Genomic DNA, 16,670 nt, shown 5'->3' on the forward strand with positions numbered 1-16,670 from the left:
TATTTTTTCCCCTGCTCTTAATTTTTTTCTTTTACTCCTCCTTGCACCTCACCCCTTGGCTTTTCGTTAAACTGAGGTATGTGTGATGTAAGGGGTTTTATAGGCTTTTGGAGTTTGGGAGCTTTGCCGCCTCCTGGTAGGAATGTATATCCCATATGCAACGGATCGAAACAATGTGCACAATTTGAACTCTCGCCACCATGAAATTAATTTCTTTCATGTAATTGGCAAGAGTCCATGAGCTAGTGACGTATGGGATATACAATCCTACCAGGAGGGGCAAAGTTTCCCAAACCTCAAATGCCTATAAATACACCCCTCACCACACCCACAATTCAGTTTTACAAACTTTGCCTCCTATGGAGGTGGTGAAGTAAGTTTGTGCTAAGATTTCTACGTTGACATGCGCTTCTCAGCATTGTTGAAGCCCGATTCCTCTGAGTACAGCGAATGTCAGAGGGATGTGAAGGGAGTATTCTCTATTGAATGCAGTGATTTCCCTAACGGGGGTCTATTTCATAGGTTCTCTGTTATAGGTCGTAGAGATTCATCTCCTACCTCCCTTTTCAGATCGACGATATACTCAAATATACCATTACCTCTGTTTCAGTACTGGTTTGGCTATCTGCTATATGTGGATGGGTATCTTTTTGGTTGGTATGTTTTTTTATTACTTAAGACACCCCAGCTATGGTTTGGCACTTTATGCATTTATATAAAGTTCTAAATATATGTATTGTACTTATATTTGCCATGAGTCAGGTTCATGTATTTCCTTGTGCAGACTGTCAGTTTCATATTTGTGGAAAATTAACATTTTGAGAAATATTTTTCTTACCTGGGGTTTAGTCTTTTTTTTCAATTGAGTACATTTTTCTTGCAATTGTGGGCAGTATTAGGCCCGCGGGTGCGCCAAATACTAGGCTTTATTGCGTCATTCTTGGCGAAATAATTTTTTTGGCGCGAAAGTACGTCCATTGACGCAAGTTCGTCATTTCCGGTGACGTAGTTGACGCCGAGTTCCTTACACAGGATTGCGTTGTTAGTGACACGAGTGTGTCCTTTCCGGATGTTGTTGGCACCAAAAATGTTTTCAGTTACGTTATGCGTCATACTTGGCGCCAAATTTTTCCATTAATTTAATACCCCATTGCTATTTGCCTCTTGCCTTTTTCTATGTCAGAGGGCTATGCTATTTGCATTTTTTCCCATTCCTGAAACTGTCATATAAGGAAATTGACAAATTTTGCTTAATATGTTGTTTTTTATTTTACATTTTGCAGGATGTCTCAATCTGATCCTGCTTTAGAGTATCTGTTGGAACTTTGCTGCCTGATGTCAGTTCTACTAAAGCTAAGTGCATTATATTTCCGAATGTCATTTGTATTGGTTATCATTAACTTTTACATGCAGATATTGTGTCCATCAGTAAATAGTACATTGCCTGTTGTTGTTCCTTCAACTTTTAATGTACATGTTATACCTATGAAATTTAAAGAATTTATTACTGATTCTATTCAGAAGGCTTTGTCTATTTCTGCCTTCTAATTAATATAAGGTCTTTTAAAACTTCTCATAAGGTTGATGAAATTTTGTATGACCTTTGACCGACATGAATTATCCTCCTCTGATGAGGATCTATCTGATTCTCAGAAGATCCTTCCTCAGATATTGATACTAACAAATCTACTTATTTATTTAAAATGAAGTATTTTCGTTCTTTATTAAAGAGGTGTTCATTATTTTGGATATCGTGGAAACTAGTCCTCTTGATATTAGAACTAGTAAATTCTGTGTTTTAAACCTCCTGTGGTTACTCCAGAGGTTTTTTCCTTTTCCTGATGCTATTTCTGATATGATTTCTAAGGAATGGAATAAGCCGGATACTACTTTTATTCCTTCTTCAAGGTTTAAAAATTGTATCTTTTTACCAGCAATTTCTATAGAGTTTTGGGAAAAGATCCTCAAAGTTGATGGGGCTATTTCTACTCTTGCTGAACGTACCTTTATTCCTATAGAAGATAGTACTTAAGTTTCTTTAGATAGGAAACTTGAATCTTATCTAAGGAAGCTTATTTATATTCAAGTGGTCTCAGGCCTGCAATTTCTTTGGCTGATGTTGCAGCTGCATCAACTCTTTTGTTGGAAAATTAGCGCAACAAGAATTGGATTCTGATTTATCTAGCATTGTTCGCTTACTGCAACATACTATTCAGTTCTGATGCCATTTTTTGATATTATTAAAGATTGATGTTAGATCTATGTCTTTAGCTATTTTTAGCTAGAAGGATTTTGAAGCTTAAATCTTGGAATACTGATATGACTTAAGTCTAGATTGCTATCTCTTTCTTTCCAAGGTAATAAGAGACCTAAGGGTAAATATAGAGCTTCTAATTGTTTTCGTTCTTTTTGTCAAATAAGGAACAAAAACCTACTGCTTCCCTATGGAATCTGTTTCCATTTGGAAACCTTCATTAATTGGAATATATCCAACCCATTTAAGTAACCAAAAGCCAGCCCCTAAGTCCGCATGAAGGTGCGACTTTCATTCCAGCTCAGCTGTTAGGGGGCAGTTTAAGGTTTTTTTCAAGGATGTTTGGATAAATTCTGTCTAAAATCAATGGTTTCAGAGTATTGTCTCAGGGGTATCAAATAGGATTCTGAGTAAATCCTCCTGTGAGAAGATTTTTTTTCTCTCACGCATCCCAACATATCCAGTTAAAGCTCAGGCTTTCCTGAAGTGTGTTTCAGACCTGGAAGTCAGGGATAGTCATGCCAGTTCCTTTTCAGGAACAAGGTCTGGGGTTTTTATTCAAATCTATTCATTGTCCCAAAGAAGGAAATTTCATTCAGACCAATTCTGGTTCTGAAAATTTTGAATCATTATGTATGAGTACCAACTTTCAAATGGTGACTTTTAGGACTGTTCTGCCTTTTATTCAGCAAGGACATTTTAGGTCCACTATGAATTTGCAGAATGTATACCTTCATATTCTGATTCATTCAGATCATTATCAGTTCCTGAGATTCTCTTTTCTAGGCGAGCATTACCAATTTGTTGCTCTTCCATTTGGACTAGCAACCGCTCAAAGAATCTTTTTTTAAAGGTTCTGGGTGCCCTGCTTTATGGAAATAGAGAGCAGGGTATTGCAGTGTTTCCTTATTTGGACGGTATCTTGGTACTAGCTCAGTCTTTACATTCTGCAGAATCTCACATGAATCAACTAGTGTTTCGTCGGAAACAGGGTTGGAGGATCAATTTACCAAATAGTTTCTTGATTCCTCAGACAAGGGTCACCTTTTTTAGGTTTCAAGATAGATTCAGTGTCCATGACTCTGTCTCTAACAGACAAGAGACGTTTGAAGTGGTTGCAGCCTGTCGGCACCTTCAGTCTGTCATTCCCTTCAGTGGTTATGTGCATGGAAAATTTAGGTGTCATGACTGCAGCATCGGACGCGATTTCCTTTGCTCGTTTTCACACGAGTCCTCTCCAGCTTTGTTTGCTGAATCTATGGTGCAGGGATTATACAAAGATATCACAATTAATATCCTTAAATCCCAATGTTTGACACTCTCTGACGTGGTGCTTAAATCACCAGCGTTTAGTTCAAGGGGCTTCTTATTCAGCTAACCTGGACTATGATCACTACAGATGCAAGTCTTTCAGGTTAGGGAGCTGTTTGGGGATTTCTGATAGCACAAGGAGTTTGGAAATTTCAAGAGGCGAGATTACCATTCAATATTTTAGAACTCCGTGCAATTTTCAGAGCTCTAAAGTTTTTGCCTCTGTTGAAGAGAGAACCGTTCATTTATTTTCAAACAGACAATATCACAGACCGTGGCATTTGTCAATCAGCAGTGTGGGACTTGCAGTCCACAAGCTATGAAAGAAGTATCTTGGATACTTGCTTGGGCGGAATCCAGCTCCTGTCTAAATTCTGTGGTGCATATCCCAGGTATAGACATTGGGAGGTGGATTATCTCAGCTGTCAGACTTTACATCCGGGGGGGGGGGTCCCCTCCATCCAGATGCGTTTTCTCAGATTGTTAAGATATGGGGTCTTCTAGAGAGAGATCTGATGGCCTATCATCTAAACAAGAGACTTCCCAGATGCCTGCCCAGGGATTTTCAGGCGGAAGCAGTGGGTGCGCTGACACTTCTTTGGTGTTATCAACCTGCTTATATTTTCCTACCTCTAGTTCTTCTTCCAAGAGTGATTTCCAAAATCATCATGGAACTATTGTTTGTGTTGCTGGTGGCTCCAGCATGGCCTCACAGGTTTTGGTATGCGGGTCTTGTTCGGATGTCGAGCTGCCAACTTTGGCCACTTCCGTTAAGGCTGGACCTACTGTCTTAAGGTCCGTTTTTTCCTTCAGGTTCTCAAATCATTAAATTTGAAGCTATGGAAATTGATCGCTTAGTTCTAAGTCATAGAGGTTTCACTGACTCAGTGATTAATACTATGTTACAGGCTCTTAAATATGTTTCTAGAAAGATTTATTATCGAGTTTGGAAGACCTCATAAATTCTCATGGCATTCTTTTAGAGTTGAAATAATTTTACAGTTTCTTCAGGATAGTTTGGATAAAGGTTTTGTCTGCAAGTTCCTTGAAGGGACAAATCTCTGTTCTTTCTGTTTTATTCACAGAAAGATTGCTAATCTTCCTGATATTTACTGTTTTGTTCAGGCTTTAGTTATTAAGCCTGTCATTAAATCAATCTCTCCTCCTTGGAGTCTCAATTTGGTTTTGAGGGTTTTTCAGGCTGCTCCATTTTGAGCCTATGCATTCTTTGGACATTTATCTACTTTCTTGGAAAGTGGTGGTCTTTTTTGCCATCTCTTCTGCTAGAAGAGTTTCTGAGCTATCTGCTCTTTCTTGTGAATCTCCTTTTCTGATTTTTCATCAGGATAAGGCGGATTTGCGGACTTCATTTAAATTTTTTTCCTATGGTTGTGAATTCTAACAACTTTAGTAGAGAAATTGTTGTCCCTTCCTTGTGTCCTAATCCTAAGAATTATTTGGAAAGATCCTTACATTCTTTGGATGTGGTGAGAGCTTTGAAATATTATATTGAATCTACTAAGATTTCAGGAAGACTTCTAGTCAATTTGTTATCTTTTCTGGTTCTAGGAAAGGTCAGAAGGTTTCTGCCATTTCCTTGGCTTCTTGGTTAAAGCTTTTGATTCTTCAGGCTTATTTGGAGTCGGGTCAGGCCCCGCCTCAGAGAATTTCAGCTCATTCTACTAGATCAGTCTCTACTTCGTGGGTTTTTAAGAATGAAGCTTCAGTTGATCAAATTTGCAAAGAGACAACTTGGTCTTCTTTTCATACATTTACTAAATTCTACCGTTTTGATGTATTTGCTTCTTCAGAAGCAGCTTTTGGTAGAAAAGTTCTTCACGCAGCTGTTTCAGTTTGATTCTTCTGCTGATGCTTTACGTTTTTCTTGTCATTTAAAGAATAAACTTATATTTCTCCAACATAGGTGTGTCCGGTCCACGGCGTCATCCTTACTTGTGGGATATTCTCTTCCCCAACAGGAAATGGCAAAGAGCCCAGCAAAGCTGGTCATATGATCCCTCCTAGGCTCCGCCTACCCCAGTCATTCTCTTTGCCGTTGCACAGGCAACATCTCCACGGAGATGGCTAAGAGTTTTTTGGTGTTTAAATACTCTGATTCAGGCTAGAAAGCCTGTAACTAGAAAAATTTACCATAAGATATGGAAAAAATATATCTATTGGTGTGAATCTAAAGGATTCCCATGGAACAAGATTAAAATTCCTAGGATTTTATCCTTTCTACAAGAGGGTTTGGAGAAGGGATTATCTGCAACTTCTCTGAAGGGACAGATTTCTGCGTTATCTGTTTTACTTCACAAAAGGCTGGCAGCTGTGCCAGACGTTCAAGCGTTTGTTCAGGCTCTGGTTAGAATCAAGCCTGTTTACAGACCTTTGACTCCTCCCTGGAGTCTTAATCTAGTTCTTTCAGTTCTTCAAGGGGTTCCGTTTGAACCCTTACATTCCGTAGATATTAAGTTATTATCTTGGAAAGTTTTGTTTTTGGTTGCAATTTCTTCTGCTAGAAGAGTTTCTGAGTTATCTGCTCTGCAGTGTTCTCCGCCCTATCTGGTGTTCCATGCAGATAAGGTGGTTTTGCGTACTAAGCCTGGTTTTCTTCCGAAAGTTGTTTCCAACAAGAATATTAACCAGGAGATAGTTGTACCTTCTTTGTGCCCGAATCCAGTTTCTAAGAAGGAACGTTTGTTACACAATTTGGACGTAGTCCGTGCTCTAAAATTCTATTTAGAGGCCACTAAAGATTTCAGACAAACTTCTTCTTTGTTTGTTGTTTATTCTGGTAAAAGGAGAGGTCAAAAAGCAACTTCTACCTCTTTCTTTTTGGCTTAAAAGCGTTATCCGTTTGGCTTATGAGACTGCCGGACGGCAGCCTCCTGAAAGAATCACAGCTCACTCCACTAGGGCTGTGGCTTCCACATGGGCCTTCAAGAACGAGGCTTCTGTTGACCAGATATGTAAGGCAGCGACTTGGTCTTCACTGCACACTTTTGCCAAATTTTACAAATTTGATACTTTTGCTTCTTCAGAGGCTATTTTTGGGAGAAAGGTTTTGCAAGCCGTGGTGCCTTCCATTTAGGTGACCTGATTTGCTCCCTCCCTTCATCCGTGTCCTAAAGCTTTGGTATTGGTTCCCACAAGTAAGGATGACGCCGTGGACCGGACACACCTATGTTGGAGAAAACAGAATTTATGCTTACCTGATAAATTACTTTCTCCAACGGTGTGTCCGGTCCACGGCCCGCCCTGGTTTTTTTAATCAGGTCCGATGAATTATTTTCTCTAACTACAGTCACCACGGTATCATATGGTTTCTCCTATGCATATTTCCTCCTGTACGTCGGTCGAATGACTGGGGTAGGCGGAGCCTAGGAGGGATCATATGACCAGCTTTGCTGGGCTCTTTGCCATTTCCTGTTGGGGAAGAGAATATCCCACAAGTAAGGATGACGCCGTGGACCGGACACACCGTTGGAGAAAGTAATTTATCAGGTAAGCATAAATTCTGTTTTTGGGTTGTGGATTATTTTTTCAGCGGAAAATGGCTGTTTTTATCTTTCCCTCTCTAGTGACTCTTGCATGGAGTTCCACATCTTGGGTATTGATATCTCATATGTCACTAGCTCATGGACTCTTGCCAATTACATGAAAGAAAACATAATTTATCTAAGAATTTACATGATAAATTCATTTCTTTCATATTGACAAGAGTCCATGAGGCCCACCCTTTTTATGGTGGTTGATTTTTTTTTTGTATAAAGCACAATTATTTCCAAATTCCTTTGTTAATACTTTTTACTCCTTTATCACCCCACTACTTGGCTATTCATTAAATTGAATTGTGGGTGTGGTGAGAGGTTTATTTATAGGCATTTGAGGTTTGGGAAACTTTACCCCTCCTGGTAGGATTGTATATCCCATACGTCACTAGCTCATGGACTCTTGCCAATATGAAAAATTAATTTATCAGGTAAATTCTTACATAAATTATGTTTTATCAGGTAAGATATAAGTCCACTACGTCATCAATTACTAGTGGGCATATCATTCCTGGCCAGCAGGAGGAGGCAAAGAGCACCACAGCAAAGCTGTCAAGTGTCACTCCCTTACCCACAATCCCCAGTCAATCTTTTTTCCTCTGTTAATGGAGGTGAAGTTTGGTGTCATGCACGATTTTGGGTATAGCTGTAGTCCACGTCAATCTCTTCATTAGAGTAGTGGTGGCTTTAAAGCAGTTAGGAACTTGTAAGGTGGGCCTTGCTGCGTTCTAACATGTGCTGCCCTAGTACAGAAAGCCAGAGTAGGTTTACTCTGTTCTTTCTTTTTTACACAGGCCTCTGTAAGGAGTTTGCGTCCTTTCACGCTTTGTGAGCTGTTGTCTTTTCACTCTTTGAGAACTGTTGTCCTGACGGACGGCTAGGAGTGCAGGTAAGTGCCATTTGTCTTCTGGGGCTGGGAGGCTGGCACTGAAGGGGTTAAGTATGAACTCTGCACATAATTGGGACTAGAATCCTGGGTACAGGGTTAATCTTAAGCAGGGAGCAGGCACATGTATGTGAGGAAGAGAGGGGTTAATCTCCTTATGAGAAAGGGGTTAACTTATTGCGGTGGCTCTAGATTGCGTATCACACTAGTGTTGGTGTGTGCAGTTTTTTTTTTTGGGGGGGGGCACTTTGTCTTGATTGCTTATAGCTGCGATATGTTACGGCTAAAGTGGTTTAGTTATTTTTTGTCCCAGCCTTACATCTGTGGTGCAGCTTCAATTGCCGATTACGTGACCTTCTGGCTCCGCTCCTAGAGAGAGGTTTTTCAGCGCCATCTATTGCAGTTGGATCTCCCTACGCTACATTGAGGGGCAGGTAGGCACCCCAGTCACATTTCCTGAGCAGACAGACATTTCATCCAGGAGAATGGGCACTCTTGTTCTCCATGTTAACCCTCAAATGGGGGATGCTGTAGTTTGATCTGATAGCTTCTCAACAGAACGCCAAGTTACAAGGTTAAGAGATCCACAGGCCGCCCTGATAGATGCTCTGGCGGTTCCTTGGGTTTTAAGTCTGGCATATCTGTTTCTTCCGTTTGCTCTACTTCCACGAGTCATTGCTCGTATAAAACAGGAGAGAGAATCTGTAATTCTAATAGCTACTGCGTGGCCTCACAGGATCTGGTATGCAGACCTAGTGAAGAGGTCTTCTCTTCCACCTTGGAGGCTACCTCTGAGGAAGGACCTTCTAACTCAGGGTCCATTCTTTCATCCAAATCTTGCTTTTCTGAAGCGGACTGCTTGTTGATTGAACGCTTAGTTCTGGCTAAGCGTGGGTTTTCCGAGTCGGTTATTGAGACCATGATTCAGGCTTGCAAGCCTGTTATTTGTAAAATTTAACATAAGGTATGATGTAAATACCTTTATTGGTGTGAATCCAAAGGGTAGTCTTGGAGTAGGGTCAGGATTCCTAGGATTTTGTCTTTTCTCCAGGAAAGTCTGGAGAAAGGGTTGTCGGTCAGTTCTCGGAAGGGGCAGTTTTCTGCTTTATCTATTTTGTTACACAAGCGTCTGGCGGATATGCCAGCAGTCCAATCTTTTTGTCAGGCCCTGGTCAGAATCAAGCATGAGTTTAAACCTGTTGCACCCCCTTGGAGCCTTGACCTTGTTCTTAAAGTTTTGCAGCAGGCTCTTTTTGAGCCAATGCATTCCATAGATATTAAGTTATCTTGAAAAGTTTTGTTTCTTATTGCTATCTTTTCTGCTCGAAAAGTTTCGGAACTCTCGGCTTTGCAGTGTGATTCACCTTACTTTATCTTTCATGCTGATAAGGCGGTTCTTCGTACTAAATTGGGGTTTCTTCCTAAAGTGGTTTTGGATATAAATATTAATCAGGAAATTGTTGTTCCTTCCCTCTGTCTCAATCCTCCTCATAAAGAACATCTGTTGCACAACTTGGATGTTGTGCATGCTCTAAAATTCTACCTACAGGCGACTAAGGATTTTCGCCAATCTTCTGCCCTGTTTGTTTGTTTCTCAGGAAAGCGTAAGGGTTAGAAAGCTACTGCTTCTTCTTTTTTACTCTGGTTGAGAAGTATTATTCATTTTGCTTGTGAGACTACTGGTCAGCAGCCTCCTGAGAGAATTATGGCTCATTCCACTAGGGCTGTCTCCTCTTCTTGGGCTTTCAAAAATAAAGCTTCTGTGGAACAGATTTGCAAGGCTGCAACTTGGTCTTCTCTGCATACTTTTTCCAAATTTTCCAAACTTGATACTTTTGCCTCGGCTGAGGCTTCTTTTGGGAGAAAGGTTCTTCAAGCAGTGGTGCCTTCTGTTTAGGTCTGCCTGCCTCGTTCTCCCCCCCCCCCCCCCAGTCATCTGTGTCCTCTAGCTTCAGTATTGGTTCCCACTAGTAATTGATGACGTTGTGGACTCTCCATATCTTAGGAAAGAAAACAAAATGTATGCTTACCTGATAAATTTCTTTCTTTCCAGATATGGAGAGTCCACGACCCCACCCTTAAATTTAAGACGGTTGTTTTTTTTACTAAACCTCAGGCACCTTTACACCTTTGTGTTCCTTTTTTTCATTTTCCTCCCGTCGAATAACTAGGGATTGTGGGTAGGGGTGAGACACTTAAGAGATTTGCTGTGGTGCTCTTTGCCTACTCCTGCTGGCCAGGAGTGATATTCCCACTATTAATTGATGACGTTGTGGACTCTCAATATCCGGAAAGAAATTTATCAGGTAAGCATACATTTTGTTTTTCTCCCTCAGGACAAGAAGTCTAAGAAAAGAACAGAGCAAATAGGTTTTGTTCCTTTCGTTCTTCAGGAGAAGTCCTTTTCTCAAAAGCCTGAGCTCTACAAGCTGGCCTGAAAACCTGGTTGTTCATGGGCAAAGAGCAAGAAGTGAAACTACAATACAAAATCTGTATGAAGGTGCAGCCCCCAGTCCAGATTTGGTTCTGGTTGGGGGCAGGCTGAGTCATTTTTAGAAGGCCTGGTTTAAGTCAGTCCAGGACCCCTGGGTTCAAAACCTCATATCCCAGGGCTACAGGATAGGCTTTCGCTTCAGGCCTCCAGGAGGACAATTTCATCTCTCATGCCCCCAAAATCCTGCAAAGGTGGCTGCCTTCATGCAATGTGTACAGGATTTAGAGGTTATGGGAGTAATTATCCCAGTACCTGTGTCCCAAAAGGTTTTTACTCCAATATGTTTATTGTCCCAAAGACAGAAGGGACTTTCAGATCCATTTTAAATTTGAAAACCCTAAACAAGTTTGTCAGGGTCCCCACTTTCAAGATGGAAACAATTTGCACAATTTTACCCTTAATCCAACAGTGTCAATTCATGTCTACTATAGACCTCAAGGATGAATACCTGCACATTCCTACCCACAATGATCACCATCAATTCCTATGGTTTGCATTACTAGACACACAGTTTATCGCCCTTCCATTTGCTCTGGCTACAGCTCCTCAAATATTCACGAAAGTACTAGGAACATTGTTGGAGGGGATCAGAGCTCAGGGGATCTCGATTGCCCCTTATCTGGATGATATCTTTGTGCAGGCTCCTTCCCTACCTCTAGCCATTGCTCATACCCAAAGGCTTCTATCTTTCCTCCAAGGCCAGGGTTGAATAATCAATGTTTCAAAGAGCTCTTTATCTCTAGCTACAAGGGTGTACTTTCTAGGAGTCGTCATAGATTCTGTCCTAATGCATATATTCCTGACAGAATCACTAAGAATACAACTTCAGAAGGCGTGCCTGTCCCTGCAAAGTGTTTGAGTTACATCAGTGTCAGTAGCTCATTGCATGGAGGTAGCGGGTCTTAAGGTTGTGGTTTGAAGCAGTTCCCTTTGCCCGCCTCAACTTGCGACAACCTTAACTGTCTGCTTAATCAGCAGGAAAAGAGATTGTCCGGAAGACAATCTCTCTTGGTGGATGCAAGGTCCTTCTTTGACTCTTGGGGCATCCTTTTTTCGCCCATCTTGGGCTATTGTAACAACGGATGCCAGTCTTTCAGGCTGGGGCATGGACTGGAATTCTCGAAGAGCGCAGTTTGGTTCCCTCTTGAGGTGAGGTTACCAATCAACGTTCTGAAGCGATTTTTCGGCTCTTCAGTCCTGTCCCCCCTTAAAACAGGAAAGATTTATGTTTCCAGTCGGGCAATATCACAACAGTGTTCTGCATAAATCATCAAGGGGTATCCGCAGTTCAATGGCTATGCAGGAAGTGTCCGAAATTCTGTCTTGGGCAGAGAGGAATCAATGCTCCCTGTCAGCAGTTCACATTTCATGAGTAAACAATTGGGGAGCAGATTACTTCAGCTGTCAATTTATCCAGAAGAATGGTCTCTCCGTCAGGACAGCTTTGGTTAATTAGTGATCAAATGCTGTCTACCAGACATAGATCCGAGGGCCACCCATTGTAATCAGAATCTTTCAATGTATTGTGCACGATCAAGAGATCCAAAGGGTAGATGCCTTGGTGTGTCCAAGGAGTTTTTATTAACTGTTCTACTTCTAAGAGTAATTGCTTGAATCAAACCAGAGTCAGCTTTGTTAATCTTGATTGCTCCACAGAACATCGTATGCGTATCTAGTGCAGAGGTCCTCTCTTCCTCCATGACTACTTCTTTTACGACAAAATCTATTGTATCAAGAGCCTCTTTTCATCATGATCTCTAATCTCGAAGTTGGCTGTGGAGGTTGAATGCCTAGTTTTAAAACATATAGAGTTCTCTGATTCAGTTATTGACACTGATTCAAGCCAGAAAACCTGTGACCCAAAAATTTATCACAAAATAAGGAGGGTATACTTTGATTGGTGCTCTTCCTGAGGATTTTCTTGGCATTCCTTTAAGATTCCTATAATTCTCCAGTTTTTGCGAGATGGCCTTGACAAAGGTTTGTCTGGTAGCTCCCTTGAAAGTCAAGTTTCTGCTTTCAGTTCTTTTTCTTAGCTAAACTGCCTGATGTTCAGACTTTTGCCTAGGCACTAGTAAGAATTAGGCCAGTTGTGAGCCCTATTTATCCACTCTGAATTTTTTTTTTTCTTTTCTGTTCTTCAAGGTCCTCCTTTTGAACTGATGCATACCATTGATATCAAACTTATCCTGGAAAGTGCTTTTTTCTTAGCAATTTCTGCAGTTAGGAGAGTTTCTTAGTTATTAGCTTTATCCTGTGATTCTCAATTTTGACTTTTTCACAAAGAAAAAATGTGCTTCTTATTAAATATAATATTCTTCATAGGTAGTTTCTTCGGAAAATATCAATATGTAGATTGTTGTTGCTTCTTTGTGTCCTGATCCTAATAATTCTAAGGAATTTCTTTTTACATAATCTTGATGTACAGAGCATTGAAGTTTTATCTTAAAGCTACTAAGGAGTTCAGACAATCTTCCAGCTTGTTTTTTCATTACTCAGGGACTCGTAAAGTGCAGAAGGCTACTACTGTAGCTTTGGCCTCTTGGCTCAAACAGGTCATTCACAAGGCTTACTTGGTGGCAACGAAGTCGCCTCCTAAGGATATCACAGCCCATTCTACAAAACCAGTGCAACTTCCTAGGCTTTTAAAAATGTATGCATCTTTGGAGCAGATTTGCAAAGGTGCCACATAGTCTTCTCTGCTTAGCTTTTTAAAAATGTACCGCTTTGATGTTTTTGCTTCTTCGCAAGCAGCTTTTGTCAGTAAAGTCCTTCAGGCCACAGTGGACTATCATCATTATATGAAAGAAAACATAATTTGTTTACCTGATGAATTATTTTCTTTTGAAATGGTTTAATTTTTTTGTTGGACAGTTCTAATTTGTACCTCTTGTAGATCTTGCTTGTCTTTCCTACCTTTGTTTTCAATTCTCTGCTTGGCTATATGTTTAAACTGAGGAGAGGTGTGAGGGAATTAAAGCTCTTGTGTGGTTCTTGGCTGCCTCCTATACCACATGTTATGGAGCCCTATGGACTATAATCATTCTGAAAGAAAATAATTTATCAAGTAAGGATAAATTTAGTTTTTTCATCACAGCATTGTTCCTGAGGTATCATGTCCATAAATACACTTACATTTTTATAGTTGGGGGAAAAACCATGAGATTTACTGTTAAAGGCTGGGTTTTGGTTTTGTTTATTTTCCTTTTTGCTTGTTAGGATGTGCTTGCTATACCTAAGCAAATTTTTATTTGGAACCATTGTGTCAGTTATTTTCACATGTAATTTTGTTATCCCCAGAGCATGACTGTGGTAGCAAACACAATTCCTAACCAGAACATGGACATGCAGCCATATGACATGAGTATCGATATCTATAGCCGTTTTATCTACTGGACCTGTGAGGCCACCAATGTTATTAATGTCACACGCCTTGATGGGAGGGCCATCGGAGTGGTACTAAAGGGTGAACAAGATCGTCCAAGGGCTATTCTGGTGAATCCTGAACGAGGGTAAGTTAGTGTAGATGAATTTTGCAAGAGGAGAGAAAATGTTTTGTGTGTTTGCTGACAATATAAATACTTTTTTTTATTAATTCGTTAACATAATTGTTAAGTCTATCAAGCAAATATCAGCAAAAAAATTAAAATATTTTTTCACACTGCAGCTTTTTCTCGAGAATAAAAAAATGTAATAAATCTACTTGTCTGCATATGATGACACATCTTTATTTGTGCTTGTACCCTTTCCCTTCCAGATATATGTATTTTACCAATCTGCAAGAACGCTCAGCAAAAATAGAAAGAGCTGCTCTAGATGGCACCGAACGGGAGGTTCTCTTTTTCACGGGCCTGAGCAAACCTATTGCCCTTGCACTGGACAACAAAATGGGGAAACTTTTCTGGGCTGATTCAGACCTGCGGCGAATAGAGAGCAGTGACTTATCTGGTATGGGGCTTTTAACTAATTATTGTTTGTAGTAATTTTTAACATGCCAAACCTAGTGTGGACAAGTAAATTTTTTGTCTAATCCAGAGGAATATATGCTATTTATAGTTTTTTTTTGTAAATTGCCACCAAGATCCCTAATTTTATACAATGCCAAGGTTTTAAGTTTAGTAGAATACAGGTATATAACAAAGACTCAACAAAACTAACGAATACAAGAGGAAGGGGGCCCTTCTCTGAAGAGCTCGCAATCTACAGCGGTATGAGTTAATCTCCATTATTTTTTCTTCAAATTCCTCAACAGTTAATAGGAAATTATTAGATTGGTTATATGCATAAAAAAAGACTCCACTTTGTTAAACTGGTTACATTATATTCCATTTTCCATCTCCACTATGTACTGTTATCCTGTAAATAAACCCACACAACTTTCTTTTAACAACCAAAAAAAAAATTTTATTCTGCATGTCAGGGATTTTTTTCAGGTCCTTTAAGGGTAAATGTTATTCTAAAGTATGTTAAAAAATAACTGCCTTTTCACTAGTTATGAAAGGTTTTATACAAACAGGAGACAGTAATTTTTTTTTTAATATGAAATATACAAAACCAGTATAGTTGGAAATTCAAAGAAGCTCATGCTACACTATGTTCTTTATTAGTAACAGTAATAATGACCTTATCACATATAAAATGTGCTGGCAAAATTTTTTATTATACTAAAAATTTCATTTCTTTATAATAAAATTCCTACAGGAGCTACTCAACAGATTTTGACAAGGTTTTTAACTAAGAAAAAAAGTAAGAACCTAACAAACTTTGCCTTTTGTAATTTGTCAACAGCACCCATCTAGCAATATATTAAGTATTCCGAAATATAGAATGTTGTGGAGTGTTACAAGTAATTCTCTATTTACTGCTTACCTATAGGTGCCAACCGTATTGTTCTTGAAGATTCCAATGTGCTGCAACCAGTTGGACTAACAATTTTTGGAGATCACCTGTACTGGATAGACCGCCAGCAGCAGATGATTGAACGTATTGAAAAGACAGGTCGGGAGGGACGCACTAAAATCCAAGCTCGCATACCACTCCTAACAGATATACATGCTGTAACTGAGCTGGGAATGCAGGAGTACAGTGAGTAAAGTTTTCTTAATGCTTTCAACAAGTGAACTAAAGCTGTAGTTGTACTATTGCAAGGAAGCTAATTTTATTAACAGCACAGCCATCTTACATATTTAGGCTTATGTATCCTAAAAGGGACGTGGCAGTAATGTATTAACATTAATCTATCGCTTCCATCTGTGGAATGTTAGTGAAAATAGGTGTCTAATAGGCGATTTAAAGCTCTCACTTTAGGTGAAATGATCTTGGAAGTCTTGTCAGTACTGAGAGTTCCCTCAAAGAATTTTAGTAACTCAGCTTTATCTCACTATAAGGGAATGAGAAAAACCTACATTGCAATATAAAGTTAAAAAAAATCTCTAAAATGTTGAATAATTTTTCAGTGCCTGCGAATGAAACTTGAGAACATTCTCTGCTGACTGAACACGTATACTCAAGCTACAACCAAAGGAAGTATGCTTGCATAAACTGTAGCTTAAAAATCATAATACCATGCCCTTGTTGACCTTTAAATCTGGTTGGGACATCGTATTGTACATGTATTCTGTGCAGAGCATTTCTTTTAAAAAGTCCAAGACAGAATAATATAACTTTCTTTCATGTAATTGGCAAGAGTCCATGAGCGAGTGACGTATGGGATATACAATCCTACCAGGAGGGGCAAAGTTTTCCAAACCTCAAAATGCCTATAAATACACCCCTCACCACACCCACAATTCAGTTTTACAAACTTTGCCTACTATGGAGGTGGTGAAGTAAGTTTGTGCTAAGATTTCTACGTTGACATGCGCTTCTCAGCATTTTGGAGCCGATTCCTACAGTGAATGTCAGAGGGATGTGAAGGGAGTATCACCTATTGAATGCAATGTTTTTCCTCACGGGAGATCTATTTCATGGGTTCTCTGTTATCGGTTGTAGAGATTCATCTTCTACCTCCCTCTTCAGATCGACGATATACTCTCATATTCCATTATCTCTACTGATAATCGTTTCAGTACTGGTTTGGCTATCTGCTATATGTTGATGGGGGTCTTTTGGTAAGTATGTTTTCATTACTTAAGACACTCTCAGCTATGGTTTGGCACTTTATGTATTCAT

The 16,670-nt window shown here is 39.7% G+C and overlaps 1 protein-coding gene across 1 annotated transcript in view; it reads left to right on the forward strand.

Moving 5' to 3' along the window:
* LRP6 (LDL receptor related protein 6) overlaps positions 1-16,670 on the forward strand; it is a 473,927-nt gene that overhangs the window by 312,938 nt on the left and 144,319 nt on the right. Inside the window, exons 14-16 of the mRNA XM_053718916.1 lie at positions 13,800-14,011; positions 14,257-14,447; positions 15,375-15,584. Of these exons, the coding sequence (XP_053574891.1) occupies positions 13,800-14,011; positions 14,257-14,447; positions 15,375-15,584 (613 nt within the window). The remainder of the gene's footprint in view (positions 1-13,799; positions 14,012-14,256; positions 14,448-15,374; positions 15,585-16,670) is intronic.

This window comes from Bombina bombina, chromosome 6 (assembly GCF_027579735.1).
Source record: "Bombina bombina isolate aBomBom1 chromosome 6, aBomBom1.pri, whole genome shotgun sequence".
NCBI classification, from domain to species: Eukaryota; Metazoa; Chordata; class Amphibia; order Anura; family Bombinatoridae; genus Bombina; species Bombina bombina.